The following is a 20,821-nucleotide window of genomic DNA, read 5'->3' as shown; positions in this document are numbered from 1 at the left end:
GCTGACCTTTGACCTTTGGGGGTGGTCCCTATTCCAATCCCTGAGTCCTAACCTTGTTCTTCCAGGGGAAACCCTAACACCTGACCGTCAAAATCGGGGGGAGAAGGGCCTTAGTCAGGGAGGTGACAAAGAGCACAATGGTCACTCTGACAGAACTCCACCATTTCTCTGTGGAGAGAGGAGATCCTTCCAGAAAAAACCCATCTCTGCAGCATTCCACCAATCAGACCTGTATGGTAGAGTGGCCAGACTGAAGCCACTCCTCAGTAAAAGGCATAGGACAGCCCGCCTGGAGTTTGCCAAAAGGCACCTGAAGGACTCTCAATGCATGTGATCCCCATGCTGGCTCTCGTGCCCGCGATCGTGGGTGGCCGGCGGCGGGTGCACGTGCCTCCAGCGGCTCTTAAAGGGAACAACGTACCCATATGTTGTTTTGCCCAGCCATGCATTCTGCCGACGTATATTGGCGTGAGCCGGTCGGCAAGTGGTTAATGCAGCTTGCGTTTTTGGGAGATGTCTGTTGTCATGCAGGAGAAACCAGCAAAAAGGCAGCAGAAACGCATCAAAAACGCAAGCACTACATTTTTTATGCATTTCCGTTGAAGTCTATGAAACCAAAAACGTAACCTGACCCTTTCCAAAAAAATGCATTGGTGAAAACGTAGAGATGTGAACATGACCCATAGGAAGCCATGATAGGCTCTGTTCACACCTATGTGTTTTTATTGCCTTTTTGCAGAAACGCACATTTAAAATGGTTTCCTATGGGACATGTGCACACGTATGCTTTTTTTCAGCCGCTGAGTTTTTAGAAAGAGTCAGGGATAGGGTTGCCGCCATATCCCTTTAAAACTGAACACTAAGGATGAGCTCGGGCAAGTTCGCAAGCCGCACGTGCAGAGCCCGCCAGGGAGTCGACATTGCACAGCCGCTAATCACAGGCAGTGAGACATTTCCCGATGTGCGGCTACAGAGATTGGGAAATGTCTCACTGCTTGTGATTAGCGCAGTGCCGACTTCCTGGCGGGCTCTGCACGTGGGCTGTGCGAACACGCCTGAGCTCATCCTTACTGAATACATATTAAATACACAAGTTCTGTGGCTGATTAAGGTGGTAATTAAACTCACTTGGTGCCTTATCTGCATTAAATTAGCCTCAGAACCTGTGTAATTCATATGTGTTCGGGTTTAAGGCTCCATTCACACTAGCGTGTTTTTTGATGCATTTTGCAGAAATGCATGGGAATTTTTTAACATGGGTTTCTATGGAACATGTTCACATCAATGCCTTTTTGTACCTCTGCGTTTTTGGAGAAGGTCAGGGACTTTTTTTCATGCAAAATGCAGTGTTTTGCATGTAATAGAATTCAATGGACCAACATCAAAAACGCAAGTGCAGCGTTTTTACAGCGTTTTTGCAGTGTTTTGCGTTTTTTTTTTTTTTTTTAGATTGTATACAGTTAAAAAAAGCTGAAAATTTGCCTGGCACAGGTATATAGAGAGTGGAGGTTAAAATCTTATAAGGAGTTGGTAGAGGAGTATGCAATTTCTAATAGATCTTGTTACAGGTATTTGCAACTCAGGCATGCCCTAGAGGCACAATTTGGGAAGGATGCACCAGTGTGGTGCGAAATGACCTCTTTGAGAAAGCTTATTGATGTACATACTACGAAGGGGTTGATTTCTGAAATGTACGGATGCCTGAAGGCTTCAGCCCAGGGGGGCATGGTGGAAAACAAAAATAGGATCAAATGGGAGGGAGATATGGGGGCACTGTCCGATGATCAATGGAAGCAGGTTCTGTCGCTGGGGCCAAGGGTCACTCTTTCTCCTTCACAGGTGATGTCCCATTTTTATCTTTCCTATAGGGCATATTACACACCATTGAAATTATTTAAGTGGGGTAAGAGGCCCGACCCAAAGTGCCAAAGGTGTGGGGGAGGGTATGGAGACCTGATCCACATGTTTTGGCGATGCCCCAAACTATATATATATATTGGAAAGGGATCGTGGAAAGGATAAATCTGGTGTTTGGGACGTCATTGAGAGTAGAGGCGAGGGAGTGCCTGTTGGGATTAACGGGGGATAAGGTGGCCTCAAGGGATATACAGACAGCAAGGATTAGATGCCTGTTTCAGGGTAAAAAGCTTATCGCACAGTATTGGCAGAGAAAGGAAGCACCGACGGTTTCAGAATGGGTGAATGCAGTTAGAGAGGTGATCTGCAGAGAGAAATATATATACAAGAAGAGGGGTAACTTTAAGAAATTCGAAAAAATATGGAAAGCATGGCTGGATCTGGATAGAGTTGGATTAATAGGAGGGGTGGGTTGTGGATGACTTGGGGAGGGGGGGATGATTGAATGAATAATAAAATGTATGGCAAAGTGTATGATGGGGAGTGGATGGGGGGTGGGAGAGTGAATGGGGGGAAAAAGGAAGAAAACTATTCTCGAAGCCTATAGCATAAGGGCGGGTTGAACTGACGCACATTAGAATGATAATATAGGGATAGGTATTTATGTGTTTTTATTTATGATAACATTCCTTGTTCCCTTATTATATGTTTGTTGTAATGGAAAACCCTTTTTTTTTCAAATAAATTAAAAAAAAAAAAAAAAAAAAAAAAAAAAAGCTGAAAATAAAACGCAAAAAGCGGCAAAAACACTGCAAAAAAGCTGTAAAAACGCTGCTCAAAAATGTGGCAAGCATCACAAAAAAACCTCCAGAAACGCTCAAAAGCAACATGCATAGATGTGAATCGAGCCTAAAGGGATGAGGTGGCAACCCTAGTCAGGGGCTTTTTTAGTTGGTTCAATAGACTTCAATGGAGAAGCTGCAGAAAAGCATGTAGTGCGTTTTTGCAGCAATTTGCATTTTGCACTTTTTAATCCACCCAACAACAAATTGGCCAAAAAAAGAAAAATGTGTTCAAATTGCACTGCAGAAATGGATCAAAAGCAAACTGCATAGGTGTGAACCGAGCCTTATGGACTGTAATGCATTTCTGCAAAACTGAATGCACTGAAAGAAACAATGTGTTGTATATCTTTCTCTTATATATAAAGACATTTCAGAAAACGCACTGAAAAAAAGCATAGGTGTGAACCAGGCCTAACAATATATTACAACATGCACGAAGCACATTTGTCATTAAAGGGTTAAATGCCATTTCCAAAACCTGGGTCACTTTAAAACGAACTAAAGGCAAACATCGCCCTCTGGTGGAGAATGAAGGGTAAATGCCGAAATACAAGCATGTCAATCAATGCACTTAATGATCACCTGCTGTACCAATCTCAGGATTCCCCCTGACTCCCTCCAAGGAAAGCCATCAGCAGAGCACAACTGCAAAAAAAATAAAACACTTTCTACTTTAAAAGTTAATTTTGTATTAAAGAGAGAAATATGCCATCATGAACTGATACCTGGAGTAAAACTGTTGAAAGATTCATCCATACATAAGAACATTTCCCATCAAGCTTAAAGGTCACATGCTGTTTGTATTCTGTAACCTCAGCTCAGGTGAACTTGGTTGTATTGGGGTTGAAAGGCGGTTCTGGTGGTGAAGGTTGTCTCTGCTGTTCTATGAGTAAAGATTTCACTGATGATCGATTGTTATTTATGTTTCATGACGAATATGACCCTATCATGGCTGTTGATTGATGAATCCAGGGACGCGTAAAGTAAAATTTTTGACGTATATATTTATTTGCTGGGATTACTTGTAAATATATAACTGGCTATTATTTATAAATGTTTGCGCCTGCGTGTAAAGGGACTTGCTTTATACACATACACAGTACAAATAAGTATTTTTAATATTTGCTTGTAAATGCTATTCTGAAAAGCATCAGATTCAGTAAGCATGTCTCTGTGTATATAGCCTTCCATGTGTGGGGCTTGTTCATATATATTGTATTAGTCGGTGATTTTATATTACATGCATTTGATCAGTTTGCATTATTATGATCACTTACTTTTCCTGAAATTAAAAAAAAAAAAAAAAAAGTCTGAAAGAAAATTGCATGCACGTATTCATTGTATTTTAGACTGTTGACCTGAGCAATCAGACCCAAACCCCTGCAGATTTGGAGTCAAAGTGGAACTACCCCCATATTATTTTTTTTTTTTTTTTTTCATTTTGGAGAGAGTAATGCCCGGTACACACGATAAGATTAGTGTGCATGAGGCTACAGCGGAGATATATACATAACTACACTATTCCATTTGATTTATATATATATATATATCTCCTGACTGTCCCTGATTTGGAGCAATGTCCCTCTGTCCCTCTTTCCCCCTCATTTGTCCCTCATTTTGGTCTGATCTATATTGTATGCAAAATGCACTTTTTATTTTTCAAAAAGTGTTTCCCAGTGCTAACCCTTTCATTCAATTTCCAAATTGCTGCATTTGTACATTTTAAAAACCAATATGAAGGAATGGTAGTGGTAAAAAAAAGTGGATTTATTTAACCTTTTTTGGGGGTTAATTCTCTAGGGGGGTGTGGCAGGGGGCGTTTCCTATGCCTACATACGTTTGATAGTAGTTGTCCCCTCATTCCCATCTCAAAATGTTGGCATATAATATATATATATATATCTCTTGTTTATATTTAAGCTGGGCAGTGCTACACCACAAAAACCGCCTGTACCTTCCACCGCCACCTAAACACCAGAGCCTCTTCACTGTGGCTAAACACCCAGTGTGCCTGAGGCCTATAGTGATGCGCAGATGTAATATATTGCATTTCCTACAACATGCAATCAGGTGACCTAATTATCGGACCTGAGCTAGAATGACCACCGCTAGAACAGCTTCCTATGAATGCAATACATAGAGTTGTCTTGTAAGAGCAGTCACCTATGTCTGGGAGGGATTACTGTAGGACTTGCTGCTGATCAAAAAGTTTTATATAAATAATTAAGTATATTTACAAAGAAGAAGGAATTAATCTCTGTACTTTTCAGGTCTTCAGCTGCTGGATGTGTTGACAAAATTAAGGTAAAACAATTTTTCAAAACATGCTTATTACAAATGTTTCTAAACTTCCTTTTTTTGTTTTTGGCTAACGTGAAAGTGTTCAACTTACGGCCACCCTGTCACTGGCTGAATACTTACATGTCCTAGGTGCTGCTATCGTACATTTCCAGGAGTTTTGGAAAGCATGTCCCCAGCCAGGGCTGCTGTTAGAAATCACGGGGCCCCATACAGCCTACCTGACAGGGCCCCCTTCCACCGTCCAAAAGTGATCAAGGACATAAATTTATCAGTCCTTTTCTCTGTAGCCTCAGATGAATGAATAGGAAGCGCCCAGAGGCTTTCTGCTCATTCACAAACTGAAGCATATTAAACACAGTGAACTATGCTTCAGTGATGAATGGACACAGGAGTGATTGGTAGAAATCGCTCACTGTGTTCATTCAGGACAGGAAGGGGCCAGTAAATGACATATTTACTGGCCCCTTCCCCTGCTCTCCGTCTTGAAACATCACCCTGTGTGCCTGCAGCAGCTTCCGGCGGGAGACAAAAGGAGGAAGCTGGCAATGCTGTGGGGGAAAGGGGCACACTGGGGGCCCAGACAGCATATGGAAGGGGTGTATGTGCTAGAACCAATCCCTCTGCAGCTGGAGAGGAGAAACTGGTAGCGCTGCAGGGGGGAGGCAGAAGAGGATCGGTGTCTGCAATAAGACAATACAGCCAGACTGCCTGCTCAACAAGTGCCTGGGCCCCTCTTTTGAACTGATGGGGCCTGAGCCCAGTACAGGAGGGCTGGCTGTACTGCCTTATTAGCGGCCCTGTCCCCAGCTGCTCACCATGGTTCTTCCCACTGTCCACCTCATCATTACAGCACAGAATAGTGACATGAGGGTTTGGCGGAAGAAACCACAACTCCTAGCGGGGGGGCGAGCTATCCAACATGCCCTGAAGAATCAGATAGCAGTGTCTGTAATACTGGCCATAGACGGTTTGAATTTCGTCTGGATCAACAGGGACCGGCCATGATTTGAACCATGTATGGGCAGGCTGAATGTACCCAAGTTGGTCGATCAACTTGGGTTCAACCAGCCTGTTGGATTTTAAATGCAATTATTGTTAGCGGCTATTATAGCCGCCAGCAGTAATCACTGCCAGGAAAACACAATGGCTCAGCGAGAGGGATGTAGTCTGTTGTTGAAGGGGGAATCACACTATTATTCTTTCCTGCAACCCATGGGTTGCGGGAAAGAAATTTGCTCTGTCTATGGCCAGCTTAACCCTTGCTAAGATTTACTTTACCACCCCCTAGGGAGGTAAGTATTCAGCCTATTCTTTTACAGGGTGCCACTTTGCAGTTTATGTAGTATATTGACCTAGTTTTAAAGGAAACCAGTCCCATTGGGGTCAAAAGGAAGGAGCAGGAGCAGGTATGCCAGAGTGTGACTATGAAGGCTATGGTCACTGTCCGCATAATATAATGAGCTCCTAGAGTTTTGGGGTTCTGAAGGATAATTTAGGATGTGAGGGGTCCCAACAGTCGATGTAGGTTAATAAATAGGATTGGCAACAAGTATTAGTATTATTAACTCTGCCACACAATCAGATTGCTATATTGAATCTCTTTTCTGCTGCTTGGCTCTTGTGCTGTGTAAAAAGACTAACTAATGCTTGGGTACACGAAAAAGTTTTTTTTGTTTAACCCAGTGGGCTGAACGCAAAAAAAGCTTACAGATCGCCTTACTTAGTGTGGTAATCTCCCCACTGAGCTATTGTGTTCTGGCAGGGGATCTGCCCCCCCCCCACTGCCAGAACACAACAGTCCGCGTTCGGCCATTGGCTTGCAAGCGCTGATCAGATGCTGGTTTTCCAGCATGTTTGTTCGACAGAAGACTGGCTTCTGTCAGACGAGGAGCTGTACAGAGGGTGCGGAAAGTCGGTTGGTGACTGCCGAATTGACCTTTTTCGATCCGTGTGTCCTTCGCTTAAGGTTTGGCTGGAGTCCTCTATTTACCCTGTATATTAACTCTGAAGTAAGCCACTTTAAGTGGACCATCCAACTATAACCAATGTATCCATTTTTCATGGAGACTGCCAAGCTGGTTTCTTGTACCTCTCAGGGACTCACAGCAGGTGGAAAGATGAATTCCAAGTTTTGACAAAACCTCCTTTATTTCCCATTACAGAGATCGCAGCAGAGAAATCTTGCCACCTTAAAGCTATTGTGCAACTTGGCCAAGTAGCATTCGCTATAACTGAAAAATCTGTTTTGTCTAAGCAGCGTCTTTACTTTTAATAATAGTAGATTTTAAATTAATCCCATCTACCATATCATTACTGATCAGAGGTCTTCAGTTCTATAACTGTTATTGATGTTGCCTAATCTTAGGTCTGTTTTCTTTGTCATTCAGAGATTTGGAGGATGAAGACTTGTTAGTGCAAGTCTATGTCTTTGAAGAAGCCAAATCAGAAGATGATGAAGATCTTCTCAAGTTATATGGAGGAATTGATATGAACAATCATCAAGAGGTCTTCTCCACACTCTTCAACAAAGTATGCTTCCATATTCAGTTACATGAAAGGCAAATCCTGCAAAGACATGGAAATCCTCATGTGTATTCCCAATATAATTGGAAAATATATTTCAGTTCCACTGGTTGTATGACCAGCTGTTACATTCCATGTGCAAGTTGAGGTCAGGCTTACAATGTGTTTACTTTGTAAATTTGATGACTTAGACCAGGGGTCTCCAAATTTTCTAAACAAAGGGCCAGTTTACTGTCCTTCAAACTATAGAGGGGCCGGACTGTTGCCAGTGGGAGTATAGAATGTCCTGGCATAAGTGGGAGTAAACCATGCCCCATCTTTCTATGGGGAGAAATGGTGCCCCATCATTGGTGTCATTGGGAGAAATAGTGCCTCGTCATTGGGAGAAATTGTGCCCCATCATTTGTGTCAGTGGGAGAATTTGTGCCCCATCATTTGGTGTCAGTGGGAGGAATTGTGCCCCATCGATGGGGCACGATTCCTTCCACTGACTCCATCGATGGGGCACGATTCCTTCCACTGACTCCATCGATGGGGCACGATTCCTTCCGCTGACTCCATCGATGGGGCACGATTCCTTCCGCTGACTCCATCGATGGGGCACGATTCCTTCCACTGACTCCATCGATGGGGCACGATTCCTTCCACTGACTCCATCGATGGGGCACGATTCCTTCCACTGACTCCATCGATGGGACACGATTACTCCCACCGACACCATCATTTGTGTCAGTGGAAGGAATGCCACCCATCCTGCCATAGTGGGCCGCAGTGCCCCTAAACCTCTTTCAGTGCCCCTGGCCCCCTGAGAGCCCTCAACCCCCACAGTACTGCTAAACCTCCCACAGTGCCCCCTAGCTTGCTGCAGAGCCTCCAGCCCTCTATAATACTTCCAACAGTGTTTGTAGTCCCTTTTAATCTGCTACTACAAAGTCCCCACCGCCTAGAGTGATCTCAAGCCCCCTTCAGAGACACATTCCCCACAGTTGTCCCTAACCCTCTTTACAACCCCCCATTCCCCACAGTGCCACATAGCCCCATCTAGAGCCTTCCACAATTTGAACACTAAATTTGTATTCCCATACTTAATATTGTGTGAGTATAAAGGGGTTGCAAGCCCAAATGTACAATGCTTTTACCTAAATGTAGACAGTTTATCTTTATTATATTGTGTGGTACAATCCATTCCTTTCTTTTATTGTATCTTTCAGATCAGCTGTTCACCGCTATCGGCCCAGCTTCTTTTTATTCTGCAGGGCCTGTTGCAGTTTGATGTCAATCATCCTTCAAGTGCCCTTCTCTGGGAGGCCCTGGAGCTCGTGGTGAACAGAGCTGTACTGCTTGCAGATGACTGTAGGTACCATAAAGACCAACCGCTATACAGCATTTAAACATTTTTGCTGCTTGGGGTCTACTGTGGAATTCTTCACCATACCCCCAAGGAATTGTGGCAGCAAATAACCCCCCCAACAAAGCCTGTGACTAATTTAAATATTACCAAGCGTATCTGTCATCATTAATGAATGTGCACCTCCCAGTTTCATAGGTTCAATCCTAAACTTAGGATGGATAGAAGCAAAGCTGTAACCAAGACCATGTGCGTAGGGGCGCTATTTTTCAATTTGCTTTTACGCAAATTTTGGTGACATGGTTGTCTCCCTATCGAGCATAGCTGCATGAAAGGTGAACATAGTTGCAGTTTTACTTAAACTGCTTCTTGGGCACCCAAATGGGGTTTACCTACAGTGGGTGAATGTGGTACTGCTGCAGTAGAGGATTACTTAAACTGTCCTTGTTTAAATCCAGGTCAAATTGATCCCAATTTCCATATTAGGAAATGTGGGAGCTGATTAACTTTCCAGAACTTTTTTTTTTTTTTATCATTCCTACTCTATATAGCAGGTCACTGACCAAAAACATATATGCAGAGCAGGAGTCCAAACTTGTTAAAATCAGAATATGTATCATTGGGGCAGCTCCATTAGTATTGTTAGTAATGGATATTTAGCTTCTGCAGACGGTGATGGAGACCCATAGGGTGCTAATCCTTCCTTCTAGAATTTCAGTTACTCCAGTAGTAGAGGTCCTTCAAGATTCCTAACAAACACTGAGAAGGCAAGCAGAATATGGGATCTGTTATTTCTATATTGTGTAGATAGAGGAGCAGGTGAGAAACCATGAAGAATGGTCAGTGAAGGGGTGAAAATGAGTAATTGTTCCCTCCTGGGAGAGAAGTAGTTGTAGTTTTGGCAGTGAAATGATAAAGCCATTGGTTACTGCCACAGAAGATATCTTTGTGTAAAAGTATACATAATGTAATGATTTTTCTGCCAGTTTAGCGGTAGCTCCTTTTTTTCAGTTGTTTATTATCATATACTGTATATTATAAATTTTATATTATATATTTTTAACTGCTTCAGGTCCACCCTATAGCCATTTTAAACTGCTACAGGGTGGCACCTGTGCGCCGGATCACGTGTATATATACGTGATCCGACACTTCCAGGTAGGGAGGTGCGAAGGCGTGGCAGCTTGCTTCTGCTGTCAGCAGGGAATAAATTCCATCTCTCACAGTATAGTAAAACATTGGCTAGGCTAACGCAGTGCCAAATCGCAAAAAATGGCCTGGTCGTGAAGGGGGGGGGGGTGAATCTTCCAGAGGTCAAGTGGTTAATATATATATATATATATTTTTTTTTGACAGGTAAAGAAAGCACCCTTGAGGGAGTTATGGATAGGCTCTTAACTTCAAAAAAACACCCAAGTAAACAGAAGAGCCAAGACAAAAAAGTTGAGAAAGTTCATGTAAGCATACAAACGGACAAACCTACGTATGAATCCAGCAAAGAAGGAATAAACAGTCTATCTCTAGAAGATGCATTGCTTGAACACTCAGGGGATGTTCAGAAGGTACCAGTTGGAAAGCCTTCTCCCCATATTCCTATAGCTGGAAGTTCACCTGCCCCTCCTCCATCCCTTGGTGCTGATGTACAGTCTACTCCATCACCACCTCCACCTCCACCTCCTCCCCCATATGAGATGTCATCTTCTTTCACTGCCATGAACTCTTTTCCTTCTCCACCTCCTCCACTTACAGGAGTAGGAGCAAGTCTTCCACCTCCTCCCCTCTTGCCTACCATGGGAGGTATTCCTCCACCACCACCTCCTCCTCTTCCTCTACATGGCACAGGGTGCATTCCACCACCTCCCCCTCTTCCTGGCATGGGAGGCATTCCCCCACCACCGCCGCCTCCATTACCTGGCATGGGAGGCATGCCTCCCCCACCACCACCTCCCCCATTTCCTGGCATGGGAGGCATTCCCCCACCACCACCTCCCCCATTTCCTGGCATGGGAGGCATCCCACCACCTCCCCCATTTCCTGGCATGGGAGGCATCCCACCACCTCCCCCATTTCCTGGCATGGGACCTCCACCACCACCCCTTCCAGGAGGCTTCAGTGGAGAAGTTGTAGTTGCCCGTGTGGATTTTTCTTTGGGATCCTTCAAACCACCTTGCTTCAAGGTCAACAGGCCGACAATAAAAATGAAGAAACTGAATTGGCAGAAATTGCCTTCTAATGTTGCCAAAGGTAAGACCTTTTAAAAAGTTCCAGGCCTTCAAGTTGATACAAGTACTGTATCTAGTTGTGTGTGTATATAGCAATGTGGAAGAGTGCAACTTTATTCCTGTATGCTCCAAACTGATTTTTACTTTTTTTTCCTGATGATGAAATAGTTAAAATGTATCTCCATCCAAAACGTTTTCTTTGTTTTGGTAGTATTTAGAAGGATTAGAACTCCTGTTGCATTTGTACTGCTATCCAGGGCTCCCTCACTTCCTATCCTGCAGCAATGTTTTTTACCGGAGCGGAAATGAGGAAAACTGTCCAGTGTTAGCAGACTGAAATAAAAATGTGTTTTATTTTAGAGTAGTGGAAGGCTAGAAACCTTGTTTCATATTTTTTATTTTATTTTTTTCTGCTCATGTCTCTGTCCTTTCCCAAAATTAGAAGCGCTCATCAGTGAGGGTGGGGGAGAGAACTGTTACTTGAATGGCAGCAGAAAAACATCAGGATCTCAATCTTTGATCAATCCAGAGCAGGCAGACCAGCAAAGGCGGTTGTTTGGTTGTTATGCGTTATTGCACTTTTCTGTAATCTCACTTTTAGATGGACAGTCAATGTGGTCTTCAGTAAGCAGCTCTGAAGAAACTTTGGAACCCAATTATTCCAGCATTGAGCAGCTGTTTTGTCTTCCACAAGCCAAAGAAAAAGATAAAGAATCGACGCTGACAAAAAAGCCACCTAAAGAGGTATGATTTTTAGGGTACATTCCAACCACTTCCAAAGTATGCTGTGCAATGGGTCTAACACTATTCTTCAAAACATTCCTTCCCCTGCCCCCTACCTATCCTGTATACAAGGATCCCTTTTTTAGTCTGGTCTGGCCACGTGATTCCGCACCCCTGTAAAAGGGGAGCACTTGACAATGGCTGTGAATTGCAGGAGCCATGGCATCACTCATAGGCTACCATGGCCCAGCCTTTGTCGGTGTTCCCTCCTCTCCCCTGCTGCAGCAATTCGCTACAGGGGAGCCAGAGCTGCATGACTGGACCGGATGCGGATTAAAAATAGGTAAGTACACAGACCTTTTAATACAGGGTATGCAGGATAGGTAGGAAGAGGGGGCGGGAATACTTTTTAAGAATAGTTAGTTAGGCTTTCCTTCCACTTTAATTTTCTTATTTTACTACTTATTTTACACAGATTTCCTTTTTGGATGCCAAAAAAAATATGAATTTGAACATATTTTTAAAGCAGTTTAAAAGGTAAGCTTTTAAATTTGATTTCATTGTTTACATAAATCTCATTACAGTTAAAGAATGTTTAAAATGACTCTCTGTGGCCATCAATTGTCCTTTCGATAGATACCTTAAGATCTGAGTCTTGTCTTCCAAACCTCTGTAGAGCATGTAGCACAAGTAATGATGGACAATGGGGTTTTCACTTCTATACCTTCCACTGGAAGCTGGCGAAAAATCTGTACTGAGACAAATATGAAGGCTGCTATTGCTGGAATCCTAAAGTCCTTCTCTGGGCAGAGATGAAATACCTCTGCCTCTCACCCCCATCCCACCCATTCAAAAGCTTTAAAAAAAATCCTTCTGAATCTGTCTTCTGCTCACCCAAGTCTGCCATCCATGCCTTGCTAACCCCTATTCCTGTGTGGAGACCAGTGGTACATTACCTGGTCAACCATACTGATGGCACCATGATGTGCAATCTTCTAAAGCTTGAGGGAACCCCACCACTGGATAGCCAACAGGAAAAGTGTCTGTGCCACCCAGGTAGTAATGTTGAGACCCAAAGAAGGACCCCTCCAGTCTGCTGTAGGAAGAAAAGAAGACTCAGAATGTGGTGCATCATAGGAACTTTCAAATTTTAATTCATTGAATTCTGAGTCACACCTGAAAGAATAAGATCAGGAGCTCTAACTTACTTTATGCTTATTGCGGGTCAGTAATCAAAGGTTTAAATAAAGTCATAGCTAACCATACAACCACTATAGGAACCCATTACTGCCCAGCTATGCAGGAATAAATTGCATTTGGCAATACATAGGTAAATTGAGTGGATGTTTTTAGTTCGGGAACCTCTATAAAATAAGCTATGAAATTGGATTCCCTATCACTAGAAGGAAAGCCTTTAAGATGGAAAGCGGAGAAGTGAGGGCCCCTTAATGGTTTGTAATGAAGCTCCATTTAAAATTTACAACCCTGTTAGTAATTCAAAATACTGAAGCCAGAGATGCCCACGTAACTAGCTAGTTCAGGATAAGGTAAACAATTGAAGCTTTCTTCTTTTCTCCCTGTACAGAATTGGTTGTGGATTGCTCATTATAGTTGTAGTGGCATCCCCGACCTCCAAAGGCCTATTGGTGGCCACCAGAGTCAGGGAGAGCTGACATCCTTCCTTGTATAAGTAGGGGGGTGGTAGTTGCGCTGTGATAGGAATAGGGGGAGGGGGAAAGGGACTATACTAAAGTGCATGTGACAAACATACCAGATGACCTAAAAACATCAGTCAAAATGGGTAAAAAGAAAAAGGAGAGAAAGCTGGCATGTGCAAATGAATGGTGAAATACATGGGAATACCACTTAATGGTGTATGAAGAAAGTGCTATCATCAAACAACAAAGAAAATATATCACAATACATATCAGTAAACAGTGCACATGGGTATGGAAAGCAGCCAGACAAGTGCAAAATCTCAAAGGTGATCATATACAATTCCTATAAACGTGTAGAATATGCTGAAGAATATATCATATCAACAAATTAAATGCATGAATAAACGAATAGATAAAAAATATCAAAAATATATAATCCCAATGGTAAGTGTTGAAAAACTTGGCAGCTAGCAAGTATAATCCAAAAATAAAAATTCACATAAAAGAAACAATAAAAAAATATATAAGTAATATCAAAAAACATGTGACAACAGTCCCGCCACCAGATGTGACACTTCTGAATTAAAATAAAAAAAAAAAATCCAAAACAACAATGGTGTAAGTAAAGGGAGGGGAGTGATCTTCAGTGGGGGCACCTCCGTGTCCACAGGCCCCTTACCTTACAGCTGTAAGGTATATAGCATATATATATTAGAAGCCCAGCAGATAGTAAAATCCAAAAAATGCAGCAGATGGCGTTGATCAAGGATGCGGTATGTTATATGCAGAGAAACAAGATAAACCGCATATAGTATAGTTCCGTTTGATATGGAGGACACAGGAGGGGAGGAAAAGTAGGAAGAGGGGGAGAGAGGGGGGGTTGCACTCACTTGTGACCAATGAGCGCAAGCCTCAACCCACGAGCGCCGAGCTCGTATGATCCAAAATGCTGGCCAAGGATCCTCCAACGTATCTTCACCTCCTGCTCCTCACCGCCCGTCATGCAGCGTTACACAGTGCAGTATAAAAAAAACAAAGAACCGCACATAGCGTGATCCCGTATAAATTACACTTTAATGAATGAGCCAGAATGTCATACACTTACATACAAAGACAGCTGGGGGGCAATGTCTCCACGAGCGCCGTGCTCGTCACAGCTGTTGTGTGGCAACGTCCCGTGCTCCTAACGCGTGTCATCACGTCACGTCACTTCTTCAGAGGATCCTGAAGGTAAGGGGCCTGTGGACACGGAGGTGCCCCCACTGAAGATCACTCCCCTCCCTTTACTTGCACCATTGTTGTTTTGGATTTTTTTTGGATTTTCATTCAGAAGTGTCACATCTGGTGGCGGGACTGTTGTCACATTTTTTTGATATTACTTATATATTTTTTTATTGTTTCTTTTATGTGAATTTTTATTTTTGGATTATATTTGCTAGCTGCCAAGTTTTTCAACACTTACCATTGGGATTATATATTTTTGATATTTTTTATCTATTCGTTTATTCATGCATTTAATTTGTTGATATGATATATTCTTCAGCATATTCTACACGTTTATAGGAATTGTATATGATCACCTTTGAGATTTTGCACTTGTCTGGCTGCTTTCCATACCCATGTGCACTGTTTACTGATATGTATTGTGATATATTTTCTTTGTTTGATGATAGCACTTTCTTCATACACCATTAAGTGGTATTCCCATGTATTTCACCATTCATTTGCACATGCCAGCTTTCTCTCCTTTTTTCTTTTTACCCATTTTGACTGATGGTTTTTAGGTCATCTGGTATGTTTGTCACATGCACTTTAGTATAGTCCCTTTCCCCCTCCCCCTATTCCTATCACAGCGCAACTACCACCCCCCTACTTATACTATTGTTTTGTCTGTTTGGAGCAGTCTTTTAGGTGTTGCAGCAGTGTCCCTTTAGTATAGGAGTCCGCTAACAGCGCAGGAGTTTTTCCACTGTTTCACGATCCTTCCTTGTAGTGTGGGTTATTAGGCATGGTGGGTGTATTGCAAGTTGGAAACATGGGTGGCAGTCATGTATTGTCTCTTAAACAGAACTGGGGGAGAGAGGGTTAGGGCCAGGACACCCTTAGGCAGATGCAACAGTAATTGGCAGATTCTGAGAGCCTTTAAGCTGGATGTTGCAACTGTATTTGTAGGACTGCTGTCTTCTATGGCAACTAAACAGTCAATACAGATCCATACACTTAACTCATGGTAACCCATTATAGATTTTCTCTCACAGTATCCTACTGTCGATCTTCACTCACTGAGCTCCCGGTCTCTCACTAGACTTTAAGATCCCAGATGTCACTAGATCCCCTGAGCTCTTCCACAGCTAAACCCACTGTAAACTCCTCAAGCTTCACCCACGCTAACTGCTGGGTCCCTGGCTTGGCACTCTGCTGAAGCTTTCTCACTTCTTCACCGCCCCTGACTGGTGAAAAGGCTGCTCTGGTACTCCTCCAGACTCCCATACACTGGCCTCTGATAACCGGAATGGCTGTCCCTTACTGGCGACTATTCCTCCCTTTACCTCTGGCCTTGATCATCACTTGCCCCTGGCGACAGGAGTGGTCATCCCTTGTGGCAACTGCTTCTCCCTCACCGCTAGCAACGATCCAGTTCCCCCATCCGGCGGAACCTCTGAAACTTGGTTGGGCTTCCAGCCTGAAGCCCCAACCCCACGCTGCCTCTCTCAAATCTGGATAGGCCTCAGGTGGCCTAGCAACCAGGTTCTCCCGGGATAGGCCTCAGGCTTCTAGCCTAGCAAACTGGAACCCTGTGACACGTGTCCACCCAGACAGCCGTCCAAGTGGCACAGAACCCAGATCACCTGACTCCTCCCGAATAAATAGGCGCTCCCAGCAGGCCAAGGGACCAAAGAAACCCCTGCCAGCTGAGTCAACCTGTTCACTCCTAGTCTGGATTCCCTATGCCCTTATCATTCCACTGCCACGGGCAACAATGCCACCTAGTGACAGAAGAGAGAGGTGCATTAAATCCAGAGTTAGACCCCTTTCACACTGGGGTGCTTTGCAGGCGCTACAGCGCTAAAAATAGCGCCTGCAAAGTGCCCTGAAAGAGCCGCTGCTGTCTCTCCAATGTGAAAGCCCCGAGTGCTTTCACACTGGAGCGGTGCGCTGGCAGGATGCTAAAGTCCTGCTAGCAGCATCTTTGGATCGGTGTATACACCGCTCCTAAACCGCTCCTGCCCACTGAAATCAATGGGGCAGTGCGGCTATACCGGCGGCATAGCGCTACTGCAGCAGTGCTTTGCGGTGGTTTTAACCCTTTCTCGGCCGCTAGCGGGGGGTAAATGCGGGGGTAAAAACCCCGCTAGCGGCCGAATAGCGCCGCCAAATTGACGGTAAAGCACCGCTAAAAATAGCGGCGCTTTACCGCTGACGCACCCACCGCCGCAGTGTGAAAGGGGCCTTAGGAAAAAAGCCAGTGAATCTCTTATCAATCAGCCAGGCTAATTACCACCTAGCAAACTAAATTAGTTAGCAACCTAGCCTACTACAACCCAGCCTACTGTCAGGGTGCTACATCGTCATTTCATGCAACATTTCCTGACACAACATGTTGTATTTGGGTGGGAGCCTGCTTTGATTAGGTAAGAAAAAGTGCTTTTTACCATAACTAACCATTTAAAGCCAAACTAAGGTCTCAAATTAAAAAAAATATAAGCTGGCAGGCTCTTTATTGCAGAAGAGACATGCAACAGGATGACTGAATTCCTGGACATGCTTAGACGTGACATCATCCCACGTTTGTCAATTAAGATGGCTAAAGATTGGCACCCTTGCAGGCATCAGACCATTAAAGTAAATATTGCTAAACTTTAGGTTTACTTTTAACCCTTGCAATGCGGTTGTAGTCCCTTTTGCAATGAAGGATTTTTGTTTTCTCCGGAGCTCGACTTTTAAGACCGTAATCCACTCAATACATCATTAATACATTTGCTGTCTGTTTCTCTGCTTTGTAGCTCCAATCAACAAGTTGTTTCCATGATTGAGAAGGGAGATCGGTCAAAGTTTGATATTGAAGTACTAAAACAGTTCCTCAAGCTGCTTCCTGAAAAACATGAAGTAAGTTTAATTGGATACCATTGTCATTATAGTGGTTTAACTGACATAGTGGCTGGCTACTAGTCATTCTCAATCAACAGCAAACTGTAGGTATAATAATTTTTAAGGGTTCTTCTGGGGTAAAAAAAAATTGAATAATGGTGTTCTAGATCAGTGGTCGCCAAACTTTCAGACCTCACAGGCCACTAAACTCATAATTTTGAATCCAGCGGATCACTAACCTTAATTTGCATTCCTTATACACACAATGCTCTGGCTCTCTGCTCCCCTCCCCCTGGATCACACTGCTGCCCTATATACACAAAGGTCCACTCTCTGACTGACCCCCTGCCTCCCCCCGCTGCATCACACTGCTACCTTACACAGATTTATCATTGGATCTGACTTCACTTGCTCCGTGCTCCATCCCACAGTCTGTGATCAGCACTGCCATTGGAAGTCCCCTCCTTCACCTCCCGCTCTCTGCACTACTCCCAGCGCCTCCCTCTGAGTTTATAGGAGCCGGAACTACAAAAGAGGCATCGGGTATCAATGCATGCTGACAGTATTGCCTGTCAGCGCACATTGAGAACAACACTGGAAACAACATTGGGTGGTATACATCTGCCACAATAAGGATTTGCGGCAGAACCCCTGTGGACCACCAAAATGTTCATGTGGACCATCAGTGGTTCACGGTCCACTGGTTGGCGACTGCTGTTGTAGCTAAATGTAAAAATATCTCATAAAGTACCTGTGGACATACCTGAAATTGTTTAATTCCTGAACAGTTGCTAATGCCCCCCATTGATGAACCCAGCAGTGATCTGCATTGGGCATAAACACGACTTATTACTCGAACATGTGATGCCACAAACCAGTCATCTATAGAACGATTTTATGGAAGTCTGATTGCTGTCTAAATTGTGTAGGGTAATTTTATAGTATTATTCTTGAAACTGGAACTGTTTAAACAAGTAGTTTGTAGCCTTATAAAATGTATAGCTTAACGCCCAAATTACGCAAGTTGTTTTAGTACACTTTCAACCACATAAACCAGAAATCTCCTGTGATTGGCTAAGAATTCCCGCTATAAATCACACCTATCTCCTCCCAATTGGCTTTTATTGTTGTTCCTAATTGTTGCGTCAACACACAATCACTGGTGATTAGAGAGTGTGAAGGTTCTTGGATGGGGTTGGCTGTATTAGCTTTTTCAATTTATTTTCACTGTTGCCACCCAGGCTGGTCTTCAAACCTAATTGGTTCACCTACACTCTATTAGGGCTGATGGGATTAGCAGTTTACACAAATAAAGATTAGATCATTTTGGTTTCTGTTGAGCTGCCCCAAAGTGACAAGCATACTAAGTTTATGACAAGATCAACAGGAATTTTTTGCATTTGCTGAAAATGGTTTTAGCTTGGAAAAAACTGATGCAGCCACCACATCTAAGGACTGGTTAGCTGCGATTTATATTACATTTTTGTTTTTGGATTTAGATATCTATTAAGGGCCATTCTCAACCAGGGTTTCTCCAGAGATTTCTAGGGGTTCTAGAGGTTCCTTGAGCTGTGGCTGATGTATCTCCAATTTGATGGTGCCTGCATAATTCTGGGGCCAACATTACTTGGCAGAGACAGCTGCATGACACCAATGATCTATTTTAGCTGTCTATCAAGGGTGGCACTTTGACCACCACTATGAGAAGACAATTTCTTCCCACTGGCTACCAATGAATTGTTTTTCTTTTCAGAGGTTCCCCAAGACCTGAAAAATATTTTAAGTGTTCCTCTGGGGTAAAAAAAGATTTACAAAGGTTTGTCTGAAGTAGGGAGATATCCCTACTCTACTTTCCTTTTCCTTAACATCTATCATTTACAGGTGGAAAACTTAAAAGGGTTCAAAGAAGATATTTCCAAGTTATCAAATGCGGACCAGTTTTACTTTCTGCTTCTCGGAGTGACCAAGTAAGTGACTTTAGATAATTGTGAGATTGGTGAGACGTCCTATATTAGTAAATATGCTTGATGAGGCTGAACCTTAGGAGGCTATTTTTCTGACACTTGGAATTAAAACAGCATTTGATTTTATAATTGCTACAGAGTACTCTGGAAAAGTGGAAGTAAACCCACCTATCGTGTTCAGTCAAGGAAGCTGTCCTCTTGGCCTCTGTTTAATCCACAACTGCCATGATGCTGCACATGTGATCAGTTATGACACCAGCCATTGGATGGTTTGACAGTTTGGTTGAGAGCACAACCGAAGATACTTTTCCGGCACATACCGGAAAAGTAACTGTTTGTTTTTTTTTTTTTAAACTGTTATTGGATGGGTTTACTTCCGCTTTAAGTACCTTGATTTCCAAACTATATCTAGGTACTTATAGAGGAGAGGCGGAGAGTGGATACTGCTATTTGATCTGCTATACATTGCAAAGTTACCCTATACCAAGACCTGCAGTTTGTGGCCCATTCATAAAATGCAGGCAGCAGTGTAGAGCTTGCAGTGTTTCATGGAGTTCTTTCCGCTCAACACTGGTACTTGCCTTTGAGAGGAACTCTTCCCGGTTTATTTTTCTTCCCCCTTCCATTTATTTTAACAGCACTCCACTTGCTTTAGAGTCCCAAAGCAAGCGGCGCGCCAAGAACATTTAAAAAGCATGCTGCTATCCTTTTTATAAATTTTTTTACTTTTTTTAAAGCAGCAGTTTGGCTGAAGTAAGGTTGTATATACTGCTTTATGCACGGTAATCACAATATTTTTTACCTAAATATCTTTAAGCTGACTTATTCAGCCTGCCAAGGCTCATACGATCCATAAAAGACAATTGCCTGGCTTCATGAATTATTTGATTCTCTGCAGGTCACTGATGTCTGCACGAAAACATTCTGGTAAATCATTGCCCTTTTGGTTTGCCTGAATATCTCCAGGCTCCTCTGCTTTCATTGCAGAGAATTGCACAGTTCAGGATTCCAAGAAATGAATGAAATGTTGATGGTACGCAGACTGGATGAGACTGCATGAAGCAGAAAGTTTGCAGTTTGCCTGATTTGCATTCAATTCAATCATTTTGTACTACAGAGTATTGGACAAAATCAATACTAGCATTTTCTTGAGGTCAGCAATATCAGGTTTTCTGTTTCTTTTAGTGCATGTTCTTTTAATTCATGTGCAGCATTGTCCCTTAAAACTGAGATGTCTATAGCTTAATTGTGATTTTGGTCTTTTGTTCATGACTTTGAAGAAGAAGATAAT

The 20,821-nt window shown here is 43.1% G+C and overlaps 1 protein-coding gene across 3 annotated transcripts in view; it reads left to right on the top strand.

The window, feature by feature from the left end:
- INF2 (inverted formin 2) overlaps positions 1-20,821 on the top strand; it is a 159,661-nt gene that overhangs the window by 85,187 nt on the left and 53,653 nt on the right. For 2 of the 3 annotated variants that reach the window (XM_073609961.1, XM_073609960.1), the window contains exons 5-12: positions 4,973-5,006; positions 7,391-7,532; positions 8,738-8,879; positions 10,231-11,118; positions 11,698-11,840; positions 12,295-12,356; positions 17,482-17,584; positions 19,448-19,533. In XM_073609961.1, the coding sequence (XP_073466062.1) occupies positions 4,973-5,006; positions 7,391-7,532; positions 8,738-8,879; positions 10,231-11,118; positions 11,698-11,840; positions 12,295-12,356; positions 17,482-17,584; positions 19,448-19,533 (1,600 nt within the window). Of the gene's footprint in view, positions 1-4,972; positions 5,011-7,390; positions 7,533-8,737; positions 8,880-10,230; positions 11,119-11,697; positions 11,841-12,294; positions 12,357-17,481; positions 17,585-19,447; positions 19,534-20,821 lie in introns of those variants that run through there. The other variant, XM_073609962.1, reaches the window with a different exon arrangement.

The sequence above is a fragment of the Aquarana catesbeiana genome, linkage group LG13 (genome assembly GCF_042186555.1).
Source record: "Aquarana catesbeiana isolate 2022-GZ linkage group LG13, ASM4218655v1, whole genome shotgun sequence".
Classification (NCBI taxonomy): Eukaryota; Metazoa; Chordata; class Amphibia; order Anura; family Ranidae; genus Aquarana; species Aquarana catesbeiana.
Note: the sequence above shows the minus strand (reverse complement) of the source record. Positions and strands in the feature narration are given on the sequence as shown.